We start from the raw sequence: 22701 nt of genomic DNA on the forward strand, positions 1-22701 counted from the left end.
CATGGTGGATTTTTTCATCACTGATACGAGAGCTGTATTGTGAACTACTTTCTTGTTAAAGACAGAAAAGGTTGATATCGAAGTTTCAGTTCAATTGTTTTCGATCTGTGAATGTCCACTATGAGCAATTGCTCCATTTAAAAGGAATTACCCTTTGTACAAACCACTTCACTATTTAAAATAAACCACATGTATCATCATTAAACAGAAAAAAAAATTACCAATTTTAAAATAATGACAGCGTTACTGTACACTGACATGGAATATTATGTTTCAAAAACACAGTTGACTTGGTGTTTTCTCTGTGAAGTAATGAACTAAATAACCCTATTTCCTGGTAAGCATATCATAGGGAAACACAAGTTAACAGAACTAAGCTTTCATTAATGAACTCTAAATCTCAATTTACAGGCAGTTGAAATTTGCTGCAAAAATTACTTTGCGCTAGCATTTGACATAAGCTTAAGTTCAATGCAAGAATTTCTTGCATTAGTGTGTCTAATTAAGGAGGACAGGAGAAAATAGATGAATTTAGCTGTTTCTAACACTGTATAATGTTATAAAATTATAGGGTACACACCAGAAATCAGAGTTCCTTTTCGGTGTCTTTAAGTATTGACACTAGGTAAAATTCTAAGCCAAATGCACCTACACTTTTCCTAACTGTCCTTATCTTTAAAGTGACAGAATAACAGTGTCCAAATCAAACTCTTTCATCCTCCTCCTGTTCATTGCTGCCATTGATACAGTCATTTGCATTTAATGTTTGAAAACTCTTTCTGGATTTCTAAAGTTGGACTTTCTCTAAGGTGCTTCTAGGTTATTTCAGACAACTTCAGACATCTAAATTAACTCAGAAACTTCCTTCATGTCCTGTTGGCTTTTTCAAATGAATATTTTATTGGTGGTTAAACTATAATGTGAACTAGGCCTCTGTACTTTTGTTTGTCTTCAACTTTACTTTCAATAGTTCAGCTTTAAATGTTTTGATTAAAGTGAACCTGTATGCACAAACTGTTCGTAAAAAAATCCAGTTCCTCATGTGGCTCTTAAAACATTTTACATGTGTAATCTGGGAGATACCAGAGCAAATACTTAGTTTCTAATACTGGACAGAGTAATAGAACCCTTCTGTGGGAACACTGTAGAAAAGAATTTCATTTATACTGATCAAACTGACTAAGTGATGTTTGTTTAGCAAAAACAATTGCCAGTTTTAAACAACTACCCTACACAAACTCTTTTTTTCCCCCCTTCCAAATGATTAATACTACTCCCCAGAAAACAACCATCCTCATAGCTACATATTTATTGACAAGACTGGTGTGCCCATCTTGAGAAGAATGTCACACCTCTTAGAGTCTTCCATGAAAGACATATATCCAATTACAAAACTTATATGTATCAAAATACTAGCTTATTTTGCAGATACACACGAAAATTAAAAAGACTTTTTCCATAGATGCTAAACAAACAATAAATGTTAACAACAGAGAGCTCCGTTAAAGTAAAGATGTCTGAATTCATTTTAACTGAGGTGCAAGTATCTGAAGTGTAATTTTTAGAGGAAAAAATATTCTACTGATTAGCTTCACATAATGTCTATATACTGTTGGTGATAGGGTCTACAGGCTGAGGGGAATCACTGATTACGAAGTTGCCAAACAAAGCTTTTAGGTTCCCGGTAGTTAAGATAGATAGACAACTTCATAGCAGCGAGAAAGACCCTTTACTGAAACAGTTATGTTAGCATGTAGGTACATTTGCTAGAAATGGTCAGATATGGAAAAAAAATTATTAAAAAATAAAAAATAGACTGTCATGGTAAAAGCTTATATTAAAAAAAAAAAAAAAAAAAAAAACAACTTTTTTATCCTTTCCTATTTAAAACCAGAACTGTTACAGGTTAGATTTAGATCAAGTAACAGTTTCTGAGGAAATACTTTACCAAATACATAAAATAACATAATTGATCATCTCTGAATTAAGATGATAATTACCTGACTCTCTAGGAATCCAGAATAAGTAAATGCCAATCAGAGATCAAAAGATGCAACAAGCACAGAATTTTGAACCTACCACAATTATCATCAGGAATTCAGATGAGTTTTTAACATGTATAATTGTGATTAGTACAGGCTGAATGTTTCTAAACCGACAATAGGATTAACCAGACTAGAAAGCTAACACAAAAAAAAAAAAAAAATACTTTCAGTGTAGTAGTTAATCCACTTAAAGAGTTAAAAATTATCCTGTAGATATAGCACTTTGTAAAGTGCATTAGCAATCACTTCTCATCTTTCTCGCAAATTCAATAGATGGAATTGAATTCACTGTTTTAAAGTAATCATTACGGTTGCACAGTTTCTTAAACCTTAAAGCAGTGCCATACTATAGATGTTTGCATAATAATACTGCAATAGCTCACCCAGGAAGATTATTACAGCACCTAACCTCATCTTTATGTTATCTTTTATCAGCTCGTTTTGTGGCCACGTTGACCTCTCTCACCTTGGTTCACATTTTCCCTTTCAAAAGCTGGATCTACAGCACTCAAATTGTTGTTTGGCAAACTCAGAGGAACAATTCCACTGAAATACAGGAGTACATTTTGTATACAACCAGTGAGCATACAAATCACACTGGATCATTAAAGTTAATCTACAATTGTCATTTTGAAAACGTACCCAGAATACAGAACTACTAAGAACAGATATTTCAATTATGGCGTAATTTTATTCAAATATTAAATACATTATATTTAACTGCTGTAAATTTTAATTGCAGACATATCCCGCCCGCATACATGCATAATCTAGGGCTTTTACAAGAATCTTTCATTATACACTCCATTCTCTAAGTCAGAAATGGTTTATACTACACTACTGAAGAAAAAGCTACAGAAGGGTTTATATCCTCCAAATACTTGAGTTCTGTCCTTTCATCAGTAACACAAAGCAAATATTGTGGAAAAAAAATAAATGCTTTAAATCTATTTATATAATTTTTAGGAACAAGATATAGCAAAGAAACACTGTAAAAAAATCTTTCAGGCATTTTTAAATACAGAAATAAAGTTAGAGACTGTTTCATGGAAGTCAATATGCATATAAACTATTGCAATGGCAGTTGGATGAACTCACAGGCAAATGCTCCTATTTGTTATAATGAGCAAAAGAATTTCTTTTCCTGAAGTTCCACCAGAAAGTAACAGAATAAACAAGATTAATCATTGTTGCTTGAGAACATATTTCCATCTCAACTATGCACACCTACTAGATGACTATAACAGTAGGCTCTATTAAAAATAGAGAACTAACATACAATGATGATTTTAAATAATAACGTTATTATAACATTAAATAACTGGGTAAGAGTTATTACTAACTGGTAAGTAATTTGGGGAGGGGGAGGGGTGAAAATACTTCAAAAATAGAAGCAAATATATATATAAATGAATGCTCTAAAATGGATTTTAATCTTTTAGAAATTGGTATCATTTTGCTTATTTCAAAACATTTTTAAACCCATTCCAATACACTTCAGTGACAGAAGTATTTTAATTCTGCACAGATATAGCTTTATAATTTTTTAATGACTAAAATCAGCTTGATTTTAATCAGCAGCATGTTTCAACACAGACTTAAAATTTCTGGCTTCAAAGAAGGCTTAAACAAAATTGCCACTGGGCACATTTACATTAGAAGTATAATTTATGCTTGCAAGTGAAAAAAGAGCAGTCCTTTATGGCTGAAACTCTGCTACTGTATCCATGAGAAATGCAGTCAAAGTACTCTGTCAAATATCTATAAACAGCATCAATAAAGACATTGCAAAAAAAAAAAAGAATTAAAGACATGCAAAGGCTTGAATCTCTATTAAAACATATTTTCTGCTCACTCTCACCATTCCTAGGTGCAAGCACAACATTCACTCCACACAGTGGGAGACATTTATACAGTCGATTCACACACAAAAATATCCTCACGATTACAAATCCCCCAAATGATGCTGATAAAGCAGGCACTACAGGAAAAGCAAAAGTTGAGCAAACTTACCTGCTGTAAGTACATAAAAGTCAAGGCACAGGAGAGCTGGGGACACATGCCCACATTCGGCAGTGCCACGCAGGTTGCACCCGTAAGGGGATGCTGCATGGTGTTGCTCTGAAGTCTACGTAGAACAAGTGAGGGGGCTTGCATGCAAGCACGTTTGCCCTATCTTGTCACTACAGTTTTTTCCGTCTGATTATTTAAGAAACGGTATTTCTTCAATGCCTTTTTTTCCCCCCCGGCACTAGATCCCTACATTCATTTGTCAGCTAAGGCAACTTGGTAGATCTAAACTCTGAATTTTTAAGAGAGAGGAAAAAAAAAGACACAGCCTGCAGCCTATTGATGAGCAAATGGAACTTCCTCAATGACAGAGAGCTGAAGCTTGTCTCACAACAGTAGCTGCTGACTAGTAGAGAGAGAGATTGACTCAGTGAGGCTCAGTCGGCTGGTGCTGATGCTGCACAGCTTCTCATTTGTCAAATGGGTCCTAGGGCAGGGTCTTTACCACTCACCAAAATTCAAATACTGCATTTTAAAAATCCCTGGAGAGGATCAGAAAGGAGAGAAAGTGAGCTCGCTGCATCACAGGCGTCCATGAGATCTGGGCAATTAATGTCATTGCCCAGCTGGGAACGAATGCCTGTTATGATTCTACACGCACGCATACACACACACTTGTTTTTCCTCCCAGGACCCACACCTGACATAAAAGGGGCTTTCCCCTTCCAAGAAGGGAAGTATGAAGCACAGAACGGGAAAGGGAAAGAATCTTGGCTAGTCAAGAGGATTCCGGCAAATACACAGCACAATCACTAAATGAGCTTATTTTTAAATACAAATTAATTTTATAGCCACATGTCCTTTACCATCTACTTTCCCAGAGAAACGCATAAAAGCATTACAGAGACACTGAACTATTGGTACAACCACTGCAGCAGAAACACTGGGAATGAAACAAAATGCTGTGGCACGCTGTCTTTTACTGAGGGGGAGGGGAGGGCAGCAGGCGTGGATAAAGACTGTATCTTAAATTGGACTAAAACCCATCTTATCTAAAATTACAAATTTATTTGACAGCCAGTCAATCTATTATAAAGGACTGCCCGATCGGGTTACATAGGAAAATTACATTTGCAACTTTCAGCATTTAATGTTTACTTTTTACTTTGAGAGTGATACCTCAAATTAGTATTCTACTCTTGCAGGATTCACACCCCCCTCCCCCCCCCTTTTATTTTATGGAGTAATAATTATTCATTAGTAGATCTAGTTAGTCTTTATGTAATAAAGTAGGATGTGACCTGCAAATCAAATAATTTATATTACAACTTGTCCTTGAAGTCCTATATTACAAGTCTTTTTTTTCCTCCTGGATACAACTCAAGTATAGCAGAAAATACTACTATTTTTAATTAGAATTTGACAAATGAATGAAATATTATTTCTTTGGGAAAGAAGGTCAGTCCTCAAAGCAACACCTGAGGTTTTGAAGGAGTTCGTTTTAAAAAAACTCTGCAGAAGATTTTAAAATTACCGATGTTATAGGATATCTAACTCCCACAGAGCACATCTTATACCAAGAGTTAACATTAACAACAATAAATAACCCACATAAAATAGAAACCTTTTTCAGAAACAGAGTAACTGGTTGGATTTTGAAAACTACCCTTAGAAATAAAGAAAAGCTCCCGCTTAACTGGAAACAGATACAAAGCATGTCACTGTAACTCAGGCGCTGTATTAAAAAAATATTTTTTCATTTTACATGTGCGCACACATACCTGCACCCACACAAGCTTCAGAGACTGATTTAGATCCACTAAGTCCTCTTCATGCAAAACCAAAAAATTTCCAGCAAAATTAGTTATTTTCTTTTTCTTTCTCAAAAGCAGTCAGTGCAACAAAAATAATGTATTTAAAACACTCAGCAATCGCTACCAAAACAATAAACGCACAAACTTAGAATACAGGGATTGTTTTTGGCTTAGGAAACATCCATGCTTTTGCAGTTTATCATGAACTGATCTACTAGAACAGCCCAGATATAGAACAGCACAAATTACTTTATCACCAAAAAAAAAAAAAAGCGCACCACACAGCAAGACAAAGCAAGAAGAAGGAGAAATGAACTCTCTCTATGCCCTTTCTCTTTTTTTCATTCTTACTCTCTGCCTTAAGCAGTCTCCTGTTCTGACAGGAGTATGTCATGCTTTTCTTCATTCTTTTTTTTTTTTTTTTTCCCTCCTAGCACAGAAAGCCTGTTATTCTGTTATTCTGCAAATGCCCTAAGCTGGTAGAGTTTTCCCTTCAGCTCATTTTCATATGAAATACCATAAATAATACATGGTAATTTAATAAGACCTTATCAGAATGTTTAATGAAAAACAAATACGTTATGTAAGGAGGCAGATAACCAACTCATTCTACATTATGTCAAAATCAAAGGCAACATGTTTCCCAGCCAAACAGTTTGGAACCATATAAGTCGATCCAATTTCCCAAAGTGAAGTTCTGGAACATGGTGATGGGTCAAGCAGTTTCTTCTGTCTATTGCACTGCTTTACAGATAAGAGGACATCCATAAAACAGATTAAACTCTTAAAAGCAGCACATTGAACAATTATTTCAAGGCAATTTAGTACTGTGAATGTAGCTAATATTAATTTTAAGATTAAATTACTCATTGGACTTTTATTCTTAATTTTCATGTTTGAAAACAAGAAAAATATGAGCCACAAATATTATGAATAGTTTGTATTTCTCTCTTCATATTATTAAAGCAATAACATCAATGTTTTAACTATTAAGTATCCAAATTGCCTATACATGTGCATTTATGTAGAGAAATGCTAAACATAGATAATTCAGTACTGTAAGAGATCTAAAAGAGATATAATTCTTTAGCCTGATATGATGCCCTACTGCAGTGGATACAGGGGAAGTCCTTAACAACTTTCACCCCTTCAAGGACAACTTTCCATTTTGTCTAAGAGGATAAAGGTTTAAAAAGTGCTTTATTTTTTAAAAAAATACATTTTTTATTTTTATAAAAATAAAGCATATATCACTTCTTTAAAGCCATTTCTTTTACTATACACAGTCCTCCACCAAACCCAATATAAAAATAAATACATATGAAGTTATGGCTATATATATACAGTAAGTACGACCACAAATTTGCCAGAGCTACACGAATGACTGTACACAATCTGACTCTTTGGCATTATGCACAGTGCAGATATCACTACCACTACTATATAATTTTACAGAACAGCATATGTCCCATCAGTATCTCATCAGCAAATTATTCATACTTCATTTTTCCCTGATCCTACAAAAAAGCCATGTGTGCAATTGTAAAGCCTTCCCTACACCATATGACATCTTCCAGTTGCCTCAATGGTGCTCTGTTTGGATCACACTGGATTCAGTAACTGAACTGTATTTTATGCCTCACCCAGTAGCTGATATTATCAATTAGCTACCGATTAACAATCACAAACCTTTCCCAAAAAAGGAGGCTGCCAATCTACAAAATCCAGATCAGCCTTTGTGGAAGTTCAATTAGAAAAGCAGATTAAAAGTTCTTCTGCAGTGATTGCACTACACCACTGCGAGATGCAACACTTTTCCAACCTGTCTGGATTGTCAGTGTCATAGCATATGGCAGAGCAGAGCTCAGCTAGGTACCCTCTCCCTACACCCAATGAGACTGCCATTTAAAAATTAATGAAAAAGTGCTGATCGATCTTGAAAATGCAAATAAAAACAGGATACCAAAGAATTTCTGAAACAAAGCACTAAGGACCAACAGTATTTCTAAGATGCCTGCAGTACAAATACAAAACCATTCTTTTGTTTACAGTGCATTTGTAAATAGCACATTCCATTTACAATCATTCAATTTGCTGTGATCTGGTAGCCAACTTCTGCTTCTCAGAAATTCCCAAATTTCACATTTACAAAATTTAAACCTCAAATTCAACCTTTAGAGTTATCACAGCAGACTGCCTAGTCAGTCTAGACCTTCACTATCAAGTAAAGAGATCTGAAGGAGATCACCTGTAAGACCACACACCGTTCACATTTCAATCTCATCTCAGGAACTTATATTAACCAGTTTACGCATACCGAATGTATATAGCATTATGAGATTGAACATCTCCAGACTTCGAGCACTTATAACAATTTGAACCGCATATTGCATTATCCATGAACACATGTCTTTCTCCACTTTATAAAACGGTTGATGTGGTATAGAAGTAATCCTGGCAAGTGGTATAGAAGCTGAGAATAGTGCAGTGCTTCCTCTAAACGCTCCTTTCCTAACGTCACATTAAAATAGCCCCCAGGACTTGAGAGCAGGAAGGGAAGCATATTATGAGCTTAAAAATAAAATGCTTCATTAGTATATTTTGACAAATTATTAGCAATCATTAATAGCCTTGTCTTCCTTATCCACACAATACTCTCCTTCCTTATATATGTTATGATTATTTTTATCAACTAGGGAAATGTTGATTTGTCTTTTTGAAAAAAAAAAAAAATTCCATCTACTCTTTTCAATTAATGGGTGATTCTACCATACTTCCATTGATATTATCTTGTAATCAAAATCCCTATTTCTATTTTAAGGTTTTCCTTATGATTGCTCTTCTTTACTAAGTCTTTGCATAAAGATCAAGACTTTACAGAGGCTCGCACCTACCTCAGACAAATAAGAATCACTAATTTTGTTTCTCTTAAGCACTATGCTATGTCCGCTGACTTCTCCAGTGTTTCACACCCAATGTCTACATAGACACTGTAGCACGCTTAACCTTTTCAGCACCACTTAGCATGCATTTATTTAGCATTCAGTACTGTCTGCACACATTTTTCACAACATAAAAAAAGCCAAGAGCCTTTAGTCATGCTAGAGTGTTCACATATGGAAGGAAAAAAAAAAAATAAAGTCACAAAATAAATATAAAATAATCATGGTTATCCCTTAAAGAGTTAGAGACCCGTCCAAACAGAAGATGTATGTTCCTTGACACGTCTTATTTTCCTAGCTGACAGTACCTAGCTATTCCCTAGAGTAAGGGGGAAAGAGGTGGGCAGGAGAAAGGGTGAAAAGGCCTAAAAACCTGATCCTGATTTAATTTTGTGCGAGTTTACGTCAGCGTAACTCCTCTGAATTGCATGGATTGACACAGGACGCTTCGGTGCTGAAGCCCGGTCGGTGTTGAAGCCGGAGCCCTCTTTCTGACACCCCGGGTGCTGTCGGCCCCCCCCCCCCCCTGCGGGGTTTTCTCTGCCGGCGATCCCCGCACAACTATACCAGCAACTCCATCTAGTGGGGACGCAGGTTATACCAGCCTCCGCTTAAACCCGTTCCTCAAACGAAAAGGAGCTGTACTCTGCTATGCAATTTGCATAGTAAATAATTCACTTTTTTTCCTGCCTTTTATGTTATCAGGAGACTTGTGTCTCAAAAACATATGCCTATGCCAAGCCACGACTGGGCACTGAAGACACAGGATGAGGCTCCAAAGCATCTTAAATTACTTTGGGATCACCGTCTTCCTGCTTCTCTTCCCACTGCGTGTTCCCAAGCACTTTTTAGGCTACCATTGGACAAATGACTCAGTTGACAGACAAATGGAAAGACATTATGGCTGATAGCTGAAGTAGCAAAAGCTTTCAGAAAGCACTCATCACCTAATGGCACAAGCATCAGGGCTGGAACAGAGGGACTGCATGATGCAGAGCAGAAAGCAAGGAGTCAGCCATCCCGATTTAGGAAAGCTTAAGGTGATATGCAATTACATTTTGGGAGGGAAAAAAGCTTTATCTAAGCTTGTCTTGGTGAAACACACTTAGAAACAGGGAAAGAAACAGACACAACCAATAGAAATCAGGTCAGCAAATTATTTTCACAATCCGACTTTACTTCATCTAGCATACAGGTACTAAGAACACATCTTTGTTTCATTTTCAGAAGCATGGGCTGCCCTCACTCCCCACACATTACTGTCACAACATGAAATAAACCCTTTCACACAGACATATATAGAGGTTCTTTAAAAGACAGTGATTCAAGCCTGCTTCACAACAGAATAAATTTGATGAACGTGTCCAACTATAATTACCATTTTGATTATTCTTAATATCTGAATGCTGGCAAGGAGACATTAGTGACACATGTAGTACTGCCATATAATATTCTTTTCAAAGTCCCAGAAGAAAATACATAACAATATGACCCTTAGAAAATTAAGTGCTTTATTAAATTCAGATTTTTTTTTTTTTAAATTGTAATATGAGAAAAGGTATTAATCATAGAAATTTGAGCTTACATCTCAAGTATGTAGAAGGGGAAGTTTACAAACCACTTATGGAAAAATAAGAAGTCTACAGTTTTATCTAAAGTTAGGAAGCCTACCTGTGCCTGCTGTCACTGTAGACCTAGTTAAAAATCAGGCAGGAGAAAATAAGAAGTACAGACATAAGGTATTTCACCCAAATTTGTTTCTCTACAAAATTCTGTTTCCTTCTTTTAAACGGACACAGCACTGGCAGAGCTATGATTTATATTTTCTCTACTTTATTTTGAATAGACTTAAATCTTCATACAAGTTTATTAATCAAAAAACACTATTGCCCTGATTTTTGCCTCTTCATTTACACCATCACATCTCACACTCTGGTGCTGTTATGGCATCAGAAAAAAAAAAAGTGAGAAGCAGCAATAGCATGTGAATTTAGAGCTTGTTTTCATGCCATAGTAATGAAAGAGGGAAAAAACACCATATGTGATTATAAGTATAGCAAGAGGTATAAGTATAGTAAGCAAGATGGGTTTATGCTGCCCTAAGTTATTTTTTTTCCCATGAGACTAATAATCTTAAAAATAAATAAATAAAAGAATGTCAAATCTCAGAAAGAGAATAAATGACAGATTAATTATGCTATTATGTAAAGGTCATATCTTTTCTTTGTAGGAATTAAATTAACTGGACATCAGTGCAGTTTCCTTCTACAATGAAATCACTTCTTTTTATTATTCTGTCTATGGCTGGGTTTTTCTCATATATTCTACCTGAATCTAAATCCACCAGACTTAGTCCACAATGCAGGAGCTCATTTTAATGTGTAACAACTAAATATTAACATGCTCATATATCAAACCAACAAATCCTCCATTAACTGCAGTTGAGTCTCTAAGTCTTCATTTCCCATGACCTTTACCTACAGTTTACAGCCTACCCAACTCTCACAGGTATGTTCTCTCTCCAACACAATGTACAATACCTCCACAGCTCTCTGGGGGAGCCTATTTATCCTCATATCTACCAGCAAACCTCAGAACGCTCCTCAGCATTTTGACACTACCCCATAAGATGAGCTAAGTCAGTTTCAACTGACTCTGTAACTCTTCAAAATCTAGACCTTCACCTCTAATTTCTTCTTGTGTTTTTTCAAATCCACTTTCAACAAAACGTCTTAAAATCCTTATAGTCAGGATTGAACCAGCTTGTTAAATACTCATCTCCATCTAAAGGGAGATGGATGCAGTTTAGGATAACTAAAAGTATCTTCGAGCTTTGAGCTTTAGTTGATACAGAAGCACATTCAAGGCTTCCCAAAAGAGCCAGCTATACACTCTTCAAAAGAAAATTCCAGCAGAAAGATGTTAGATGCCACAACCTAATCTCACTGCAATGCCAGAAGAACAGGGATTTGTTGGAGCTTAAGAGTTTGAGTTCTATAGCACCCTTGCAGAACTACATGTTTTGGCACGCAGGCAGCTTTGCATATGAAACTGATACAAAGCTGTCTCTGTGAGCCTTCTTATGTCCCTGCTTCAGGCCTTCACAAGTACTGTGTGAGAAAGTTCAATTTTATACACAGAGTCAATGTATTTCATGTCTTTTTATGCAGTTTATTCTACCTGCTGGTTTTGAAACAAGCAGTCACTTCTTTTCTAACAGTTCTTTTCCTGGACCCTTCTGGGATCCTGTCCTCCCCATAACACCTTTCCAATTGCTTCATTAGTGTACCCTCTATCTGGACTGTTCACGAGTACAGAATCAGTTCCCTCCTCTTCCTGCTCTTTAATTGGTACTTTTTATCTTTCTCTACCTCAATTGACACATTCAACATCTGAGTCATCCTTTTCCTCAGCTAATAACTAGAGTCTACAAGTTCCTCTACAATATTCTCTACAAGTTATTTGTTTTCATCAAAACTAATCAACTCTCTCTCATTGTGGTGGCCATCATTCACCTCTTCTACTTGTAATTCCTTCCTCTCTTCTTTTATTCGTTGAAATCCACGCTGATACTATTGAATTAACTCTTCTTTTTCCCTCTGCTGCTTTGCACTATCACCACTTCGTTTCCTGCCTGCATAAAGTTCAAGTTCCTTGTGGGTCCCTTCCAACTCGAGATATTCTATGAGTCTGTAACAAGCAACAAGGAGCACTTGCATGTTGTCCAACCTCCCTCTAATTCCCAAGAACCTTTTAGACATGATAGACATGAATACCCTTAAAAAGAAAAAACGTACATGAAACTTGTTCATTCTCATGATGTTTGAGAATTTTAGAGTCAAGTTGTTTTTTGCCTTTTTTTTTTAATGAGAAAACATTAGCTGCAAGTTACAAGGAACAAAACCTCAGAAATAGACTCGTATTTTTCTTTTTCACTTGATATTCACAAATATTCTCCCACCCTATTATCTCCTTCACATTCAAGCACTTTGAAGAAAGTATCATTTTAGCAAAATGCTCTGTGGATTTTTTGCACACAAACCATCTTTTCTCATTCTTTTTCTTGAATTATATTAGTCTTGTTGAAAATTGTACCATTAAGACACTGATGGTGTTGTTATACCTTGAAGTTTTGTAATTCAGGCATGAACTATAAAATTTCAAATTTAAACCTAGCAACATAGAATTTTTATGACTAAAATAAGTATATATATAACAAACATTTGAATCACAGAAACTGTCACAAAAAATGAAAGAAAACAAGTTAAAACCAGATTTTTTAACTAAGTCTGAAGTCGTTTGCTGTTTATCGTTTTTTAAGTAGTGCCACAAGAAACTCTCAGATTAAACATAAATCAGAAATACACTAGGCAAAGAGGTGTCATGTTTTGATTATGACCATATAGAAGCTTAAGAACATATTCTGTCATAGCCTTTGACTTTTGCCAGCTAAGTATACATTGCTTTGTGTTCTCACTACAGTATCAAAAATGTATTATCTAAATTCAAACTTTTTTGTTAAAACCACATAACATAAAACCATGAACCAAAAGGCACAGGAAAGATCTAAAATGCAGTTAAGAACAACTGCTTTTTACTTGAATATACTTTTTTTGTAAACCTAAATGATACATAAAACTCAGCTACTCGAAAGCTCTAACAGTCAGAGAAATTATCAATGAGGTCAAGTAAGACGTATTTACAAAGAGGGTTGACATACAGTGCTAAACACATTCTCAGAAACAATATGAAAGCATACAAAGTATTACCCGATGTCTTGCAGTGCTTCCCAGTACAGCATCCAACCACTCATGTACATGGAGAAGGCATTAAACATTTTCGTCCCAACTTAAACCTCCAACCTAGCATTTTCTAGCTTCAGCCACAAAACCAAACTTTTACACTATGAAAGGCCTCTGTTTCTACATCCCAAGAACTGAAAAGGAGTAGAAATGTTACTATTTTTAGGCCAGATAGCTAAGCTAAAGCTAACATAGGCAACCTTGTGCCTTCCTCTCAATAGTGCTGACTGAGCAGACATGTTTCCATAAATATTTGGGAGGCAGTAGACCAGTGATCTTCTCCAAAACACGTTCTACTACAGGGTAACAAGGCAGAACATCAAACATACATCAAACATAAGTTGTTAGCTAGCAAAAACAGTGTTTATATGAAGGAATGGGACTGACAGCATAGCTGCTGACATTTGTTTGAAGTGGTCACTCAAAGCAATGCAAAGCCAAGAGTTTACCAGTAACAGTTTCTACTTTCTCTAAGTTATGGCGGTATACCCACCAATTGCATACATCAAACAAAAAGCATCATCCTGTGTATGTCTTGTAATTTATTACAGAGGTAAAGGTAATTAAAAAATAACTACATGAAAGTAGTCATATTATTAACATCAGATTCTAATATGTTTTTCCTTATAACTAAGCACAACATACTAAACGTTTTCTAATGCCACCATGTATTTGCATCGGCTCTGACCTGTAGGGAGTGGCTCTCAAAATGACCCCCTTAGATGAATGCAAACCATTGCCCTCCCTCCTGAGTTTGCTCCCATGGGCACCTCCTGTGATGAAGATACGTCTGCTGCGGGAAACAAGCCAAGACCAGCTGCAAATTTCTTCCAGTCATCAAGTGCTAGTGTCAGGACTTGGTCAGCGGAAACCAGGTGACCCACACACAAAAGGTTTTTCAACTAATTACAAGTGGTTAGTGCCACACGCACCACATCTCACTGTGCACCCAACAACCTTCCTGAGACAATTTCAACCCATATTAAGATACTGTACTGTATCAGCTGCATTATGTTTGTAATAGATACAGTTTAAATATTTGACCTTTCATTTTTTCTAGAAAGCAATATTATTGGTACCGAAGTTGCATTCCTTAGTTCTGACAAGAAACACTGCTGAGGTATAAAAATCTTACACGTCAATAAAAAGGTAAAAATCTTAAATACTAGAATCATCTCAGCTGGAATACAGAACAGTTAAGAACAAGACCAGGTGCAACTACACACTAGTCAACTACAGTTATTGCAACTTCCATTTCTCACAGATGAAACAAAAAAGCAAAAACACGAACGCAAGACAGACTAAAATCAGCAGCTAGACTACAAACAAGAGCAAGTTAAGAATCTGTAGTATTGTTCCACTCTCCATTTATTATGGACCAAACACACAGAAACTAGTAGAAGTCTGAACACTCAATGAATACAGTCATGGGCTCTCTCAACCCAAAACACCTGCAGTAACCCAGATTAAGTTATTGGTAATATTTTTCTCAAAAACATCCCCCCCCCCCTTCTTTTTAAACCGTTCTTATCTCAACCCACGAGTTCTTGCACTTTTCTTTCCAATTTTCTCCCCCACGCCACTGTGGGGAAATCAGCGAGCAGCTGTGTGGCATTCAGCTGCCTGTTGAGTTCACCTGCAATAACTTCTTAGCTAAACCTCTCAAATTTTAAATGTTAATAGTTTTACCACCACAATATGTTTAAGAAAAAAAAAAAAAGTGCTACTTATGGTATGCTACCACTGTTGCTTCTATACCGCAATCCTTAATGGACATAGCCATCAAATTTTCTTAAAAAAAAAAAAAAAAAAGTAAAGAGGTAGCTGTTCTGAAGCAAAACGCAAAACATTCTAGTGAAACTAAAACCAAAACAGAGGAATAAAGAGTTATACTAATAGTAAGACAAACAAGTATTAATACTCATTAATATTCAGCCTCTGAAATTCTGTATCAATACTCTGGAAATAACTTTCATACTCGGGTATGAATCAACTGAACTTTCTCTGTACAGGCAAAGAAAATAGAATCATAGAATCATTATGGTTGGAAAAAACCTCCAAGATCATCTAGTCCAGCCATCCCCCTACCACCAATGTCACCCGCTAAACCATGTCCCTAAGCACCATGTCCAACCTTTCCTTAAACACCCCCAGGGACGGTGACTCCACCACTTCCCTGGGCAACCCGTTCCAATGCCTGACTGCTCTTTCTGAGAAGAAATGTCTCCTCATTTCATCTAATTTTGTTGTTATGCAACATTTAAAGTACCTTCACACTTATTTTCTACTGTCTGTGGGGAAGTGAAATACAAGGAATAATATCTTTTTGTGGGGGATGAACATTGTAGTTTATCTTCTTTATCTGTTGTAATTTTAAATTTAGTATTTGCTAATATACTTCCAAGTATTGTGATATATAGTATGAAAAATAAAAATGACAAATACATTTAATATAATGAATTTATGGATTTCAAAGAATCTAATATTTGACTGCTTTAGTACCACTACCCCCCCCCCCAAAAAAAAAAAAGTCTTACATCTATTTTCTTCACTGTAAGTTTAAAAAATGAATTTGCACAAATATATTAGATGTTTTCCACACCTACTGTGGTGTGGATATATAGACAGTTGTAGTTAGGACTTGGGAGATTTTCCTTTCCATTCTGTGACAAAAAGAAAAATGTGATTAAGTAATCCTCAATATGATGGCAACTATGACCTTTGAATTCCACTTCAAATCTAGCTATTATGTTACTAAAATAATATGGTACAGAACGGATACTGTTTTGCTAATATGATATATAGACTTGTAATAGGAATTTCAAACTTACAACTAAATTACAGATATGCCAACTATGATATATTTTTATGTGCATGTGGCATAATATTTCATAACATGCTACAGCATTTTTTTCCTTAGATGTACAAGAAAAATGAAGAAAAAAATAACAAAATATTCAAGTATTCAAGTTGAATATGTCAGTGCTTGCAACCTGAGTTGATTTTTTACACCAGTTGCCTTAAGAGGGAAGCATTAAAAACTTAAAAAAATCTTGCAGAGGTATGAAAAGGCATTCAGTTAAACAAACAGAAGCAAGTTAGATGGATTATTATTTGATTTTATATTAACAAGAAGTTGAAAAGAAGTTGGAAAAGAAACTACAAAAAAAAAAAGCTTTATTTCTGAATACAGTGCTCCAAATATTAGCTTGTTTATGCAAATCAAGTTATGTTGCTTTTGTTGTGTAGGTAAATTAGGTAAATTTTGAAAAACAAAATGATACTTTCTTTCAAAAAATAAGCTATTAAATACTGAGAATGTGCACCATGGTACTAAAAGCTGGGCCTTCTGCTAACCTTTGGTAATGATTATGTGAAAGAAAACAAAGACATGAGACATCAACTTAAAATAATACAAATTACTTTTTTAGTGTAACCAAGGAAAATAAAACATCTGCTTCCTGGAAAAAAAAAATAGTACAAAGAACCACTCACCCACATAGTTCCTATCATGTACACAGAGTTTGCGTGATTAAGAGTGGATGCATTGCCTGACTGCTTCACGAAGCTACAAATCCTGCTCATATCCCTATTCAGCAAACAGGTAAGTACACTTTTCTTTGAAAAGATGCTCAAGACCCACAGAAGGGCATATTTTGACAGTTCTCTAAGTCTGCACCTTTAAGATCACAACCCTGCTAAACTGCAATGCTTCCTGCTACACAGCTCATTCTACTGTCTCCCTGTTTGTGGGTTGCAAATTGATGTCTCCACAAAACATTATAACAAAGATTTCAGTTTCTATTTCGTAACTTTGGTTCCTGTTAACTAAAACATTAAACTCAAAAACACAATACTTGCATGACATTGGAAATGACCATTAAGCATTCCTTGAAATTACAATATGAAGTTCTTAAACAGAATATTCTGTAAGCCACACAATTTACTGTTATCCTCAGGGGAGATACAAGGATCTGAAGAAGGTGCAAAACCCGTCTCTTGTAACTTACCTAAATCTGTCTTTAAGTGACATATTATAGAGGACTTATAAAAATATTACTTTTTCATTTCCTTTTCAGGCAGGTTCCTGAAGGGAGGTAAAGTAACTGCCAAGTCCCCTTTAGCCCCACTGAAAGAAACATACAGATGTCACATGGCTGTATCACAAGTGTGTGCTGTGCTAAAATTTCATTCAACAGCAATAATATAATAGTATCTTCTGCTGGTAGAATGACTTACACTTGCATTCTGATTCAGTACAGAGATATGTTTGTCAATAGATCAGCTTTTAATCTATTAACCTGCAAGGAAATTTTTGTAAAAAAAGCAATTATCTCTGACTACAAATTCTTTCAAAAAAATGTGATATGGTTAAATTACATATGTAATCTTACTCCTTGCTTTCATCTTGTATCACTACAAGCTTTTAACACACTGTAAACTACAACCAGAGATAATTTTTTCCTCCATTGAAATGCTGGCTCCTTGCAATTTCAAAAATTAAAATATCAATTCATTAACTCTAAAATTAGGAGAAGAAATACATCCCGTTTTTAACATAAAATTTCAAAGACTTATGCAAGCATGACCTTGGCCATGTTTACTGGGGATAATGTCATTCCCTCTAAGAAAAATTTCTAGGACAGAAACTTATTAGAAAATTGGATTTACATCTAAATGGAAGTCTTCTGCACCACAGTACCCATATGCTCACATGCTGCCAGGTCATCCATTTTGCATGGAAGATTCCCACCTACTAAACCGTCAGTTTATTGAAATATTTTAAAATAAAGGCTTGCAGAATGAAATAAAAACTTGTTTAAAAATATTTTAATAAAAACCCACTCCTTAATTTGAGTATTTTCTGCGTTGGAGGAAATAAAATAGTAACAGGAAAACAGAACCAAATGCTCCCATTTTTTTCTAGTTAAATATGTTCTGCACATGCAAGGTATCATCTAACTAGACTAGTTTTTGATTTCGAGATCAGAGATTTGCTTGAATAAAATAGCAATTGATGCGACCAGTAAGTAACCATACATCCTGACTCACAGATGTTTTCCAGTAACTACAGGGCATTTCTGTTCTGTTCCCCGTTGCTTACTGTACACACAGTTCCAAACCTAAACTTACCCTGGATCCAGGATTAATTACTGGCTCTGAGAATCTGAGGTGCCTCAGACAGAGTTGCCACTGCCAACAGTCCAACGTGGTGAGAACATGTCCATATGTGGTGCTTTAGAGCACAAACACCTATTCCTAACATCCCCAGAAAAAGCTGTTCTTTAATAACCTCTTCTTGTTATCTGTTCACTATATCTGTGTTACATAAACAAATATATTCTAAAGTCATAAGTTACAGAGTCACAATGCAGCACATACAGTGTATGCTGCCACGTGTACCTTTTTTCAATGCTTTGATTTCATGATATCAATAAAAATGAGACCTGTCGCCTTCTGATGTTTAGCATGCAGTTCAGTATCAAGCCACACAAAGAAGTAAACTTTCATTTCATTCATGTCAACAAAAGTGTATTTTGAAAGAAATCCATTTTTCATTCCTTCATTTCTTCTATCCTTGAGTAAGGAGAAAAAGTTTTCCCAAAGCAAGATAACTGACTCTTCTATGGTCACATATTTGTTACAGACCTGGCAGTTGTTTTCAGCTTTTTTAAAAATATTAAAATTAGGAAGCAACATTCTTTAATATTAACAGATCAGAGCAGTAGATATTGTGATATCAATAATCCAGTTGATAAAGGAAGATTTAATTATGAATTGCACATAATGTGCAGGACTTGTGCCAAAAGCCTAGTAATCTGTTTTGCTGAGTCTTCTATTTCAAGAAAAAAAAAAATAATCCCTGGAATTCTTAGATTGAACCATGAAAATGCCTCAAACATTTATCTTTTTCTTCCAAACAACTGTGAAACGCAGCTCAACTGAATATAGTGCAGTTCTAACTTGCAAGTCAATTAAGACTTACAAAATGATAAATAAAATATTCAGTAATGTGCTCTTGGTGTGACTGAATAAGGCATCTGGATAAAATTGAGACCTATAGGAGAACACTAAATCATTTTAAACACATGCATGAACTTTAGAATGATGCTGTCATCAAATTATTTATATTCTAGTCATACAAAAGCACGATATATTTTAGGTCTTTTTGGCAAAACAAAAGCTTAAAAGAAGTAAAATCAAGTAGCTGCATGCTTTAATGCAGGATTTATTAGTTCACATTTTCCCCTGTGTCTCTATTTCTCCCAATTTCAACTGTATTTTTGTTATTTTAGCTTTATACTGTGTGGTACATTTGTTTCACTATATACTAACTGATGAGCAATTTGAACTCATGCAAAAGTGGATATACCAGAGAAAACTTATCTTCACAGAATCATCAAACTAAACAAGAACAAGACCCAAAGAAACGTAGTATGAAAGCTCAGTTACATACTTTTTAGACAAAAATATCTTTACCACTTTAATGCTTATCTGAATTAACAATGCTATACAACAGTTACTAGCAAGAAGGAAACTATTTCCCACGGTAAGACATACATTGTCTTCCGTCATATTTTTTTTCAGTCCTCCTCCTGTATAAATACATGTAAATATTCGCCATACAAATACACATGCACGAGAAGGTATTTCCTTGTTTTCCAGAGAAAATGCAAAATTTAGAGTATTTTATATGGTCTAAAAATAAAAAAATAAAAAAATATATTAAATCATGACATTCTTCTATCATCACCTTTTTTTTTTTTTTTAATCTAACTTAAAACACAGGATACACAATACTTAACTCTTGCCTTAATCAGGGCAATGCCTCTCTTTCTGGGTTTCTTGTGTTGTTTTTGTTTGTTTGTTTATTCATACTAAAATGCTGCTGTTAGCCGTTACTGCATCTACCAAACCACAAACATTTTTCATACTCCTTCAGACTGAAACATTCCACTTACCCCAATTTTTGCTCTATCATTCTGCCAACTATTCTGAGTATAACCAATCTTTCTCATAGTAACTTTTTAAATTTGTTCCAGAGAAGTCAAACATATTAAGCATTCAAAGTGTCACAGAATAAACAGCTCCAGCTAAGTCTTCCCTCCTACTATCCTTATCTGTGCACCAATTTAATAAAACCAACATTTACTTATAGCCACATTTGTTAATGTAGTATAAACCTACACAGTTAAACAGGATTTGATTTTCTCATTCTGCTTAGATAAATTAGGCATTGCAAAAATAAATAAATAAATAGAAGTAACAATAAAAAAACTATCTGCAAAACTGCACTGGCATTTAACAAGTTGTTCTGCTTACAAGAAAAGGCTTCAGATTACTAACAATGGGGCAGTAAGTGCAGAGGGAATAATGCAGTCCCAGGGACCGCTACAACATGGATTGCAGTATTGAAGACGCTGAACTGTACTCCTCTTGCCAGTGTTCACAGAACTGCTCAGAAGTCTTAATTTTCTGACATAAAAGAGCCATTTCAATTCCAGTTTTTGTGAGGTGGTAAATTATGTGCTTAAAATGTTCAAGTGAGCCAGAGCTCACTTTTTTGAGTAATATGCTGAATTGTGATGACCACGCTTTAGACCAATAAAATAAATTACATAACCAACTAAGCTAAAACACCACTATCTGTTATAGATGTAGGTGTAAAAATACACATATATTGATTGAGCAGATGTTTATTCAAGCACAGAAAAATAAGTCTTTATTGTGATAGAAGCACCAGAAAGAAAAGAGAAAGTTTGAAGCTACTTAAAACTTCTCATGTCAAATCCTTTTAGCACACACCAAACCCTGTATTTTTAGTTTGTTGGTTCAATTGTTAACATTCTCATAGGGAACTATGTTTAAGGAATCTCTTTTCTTTGAAATAAAAAGATATATTTTCAGATTCTTGTTATACATTAATTACTCCTTATGTATTTTAATACTTAGCTAGCTATAGGAAAGTTATCTTACTAGCTTTTGCAGTAAATGCGAAATTCCTTACTTGAGAAACCACCCACGTAGAAAACCACTAACACAAATGCTGACAATCAGTCTGACATCCAATCTGTTTCCAACCTACAGCCGCAGAAATAGAGCACTGTAAATTCCAAAAAAAGATCACTAACATTTTCCCTAGTTTGAAGTACTTTTAAATTTGTTCTATGACTCAGAAACTTTGTCTCTGCTGGGTTCGTCCTTCCTCCAACTCATTAACATGTATAATTAAAGTGTAAGTAACAGAAGTTTTTGCATTGGGGTTTTCAAAGAAGAATAAGAAACCAGACTGTCACTGAAATTCAAGGCACTGAGTTCTCTGAAATTTTCTAAAAGCTCACCTTTAATAGCTGTAACTGTAACATGACTACACTAGTGACAAGAATTGCTCCATATGAGTTATGTCTGGATTTTCAAGTAGACAGTAGTGAAAACATCTTGACATACAAAATCTCTCAGATAAGAGAAAACAAAAGGAACAAAAAAACAGTTAAATAATATAAATGAAATTCGGCATCACTACTGTAAAACATCAATGAATATGATATAATAAAGTTTCAAAGAAGCGGGGACCAATGTAGCTCATCCAAGAGGTTGCAGCTAAAGGAACAGTATGTATAGCTTTACGTAGAGTAGTGGTAGGACATGGAGAACAGTTAGTTTTGAGCCTAAGTTAAATTAACTTGAAGTGTAGTAGTTCACTGTACCCGTGACTGCATTGTGCTTTGAAATAACCAGACAGTCCAAAATATCTGTCATTCTGGTCTCAGCAGGTCTATGACTTCTCTGAGATCACACCATGAACTAAGAGAAGCTGTAATGGTTTTTGGGAGCCAGCAGTTCAAACGAGATGGCTTCAATTTTTGTTCCATAAATATTCTCAAGTGGGAAGATTCTCAACCTCTTTGTTCTATCGAATGAATTGTGATCCTGCTGACAAGCAGGACTACCATGAACCATCTCATCCCACACCTCTTCAAATACATTTATGAAAACTGGAAAAATTAATTATAAAGATATCTACTCATACTTGAAAACAATCAGGCACAAAACATCTTAATAAAGAATATGCTAAAAGCGCTCAGGA

At 35.2% G+C, this 22701-nt stretch overlaps 1 protein-coding gene across 46 annotated transcripts in view; it reads right to left on the reverse strand.

Moving 5' to 3' along the window:
- The window catches only part of RBFOX1 (RNA binding fox-1 homolog 1), a 1146084-nt gene that overhangs the window by 295360 nt on the left and 828023 nt on the right, over positions 1 to 22701 (reverse strand). For 2 of the 46 annotated variants that reach the window (XM_013189464.3, XM_066977849.1), the window contains exon 1: positions 4059 to 4950. The exons of 38 other annotated variants lie outside the window; for them this stretch is intronic. Coding sequence is in view for 5 of the 8 variants with exons in the window: in XM_066977842.1 (XP_066833943.1) it covers positions 4059 to 4202 (144 nt within the window). In the remaining 3 variants the exon portion in view is untranslated. Of the gene's footprint in view, positions 1 to 4058; positions 4963 to 22701 lie in introns of those variants that run through there. 6 more of the 46 variants (XM_066977842.1, XM_066977831.1, XM_066977840.1 and 3 more) reach the window with 6 other exon arrangements.

This window comes from Anser cygnoides, chromosome 15, assembly GCF_040182565.1.
Source record: "Anser cygnoides isolate HZ-2024a breed goose chromosome 15, Taihu_goose_T2T_genome, whole genome shotgun sequence".
NCBI lineage: Eukaryota > Metazoa > Chordata > Aves > Anseriformes > Anatidae > Anser > Anser cygnoides.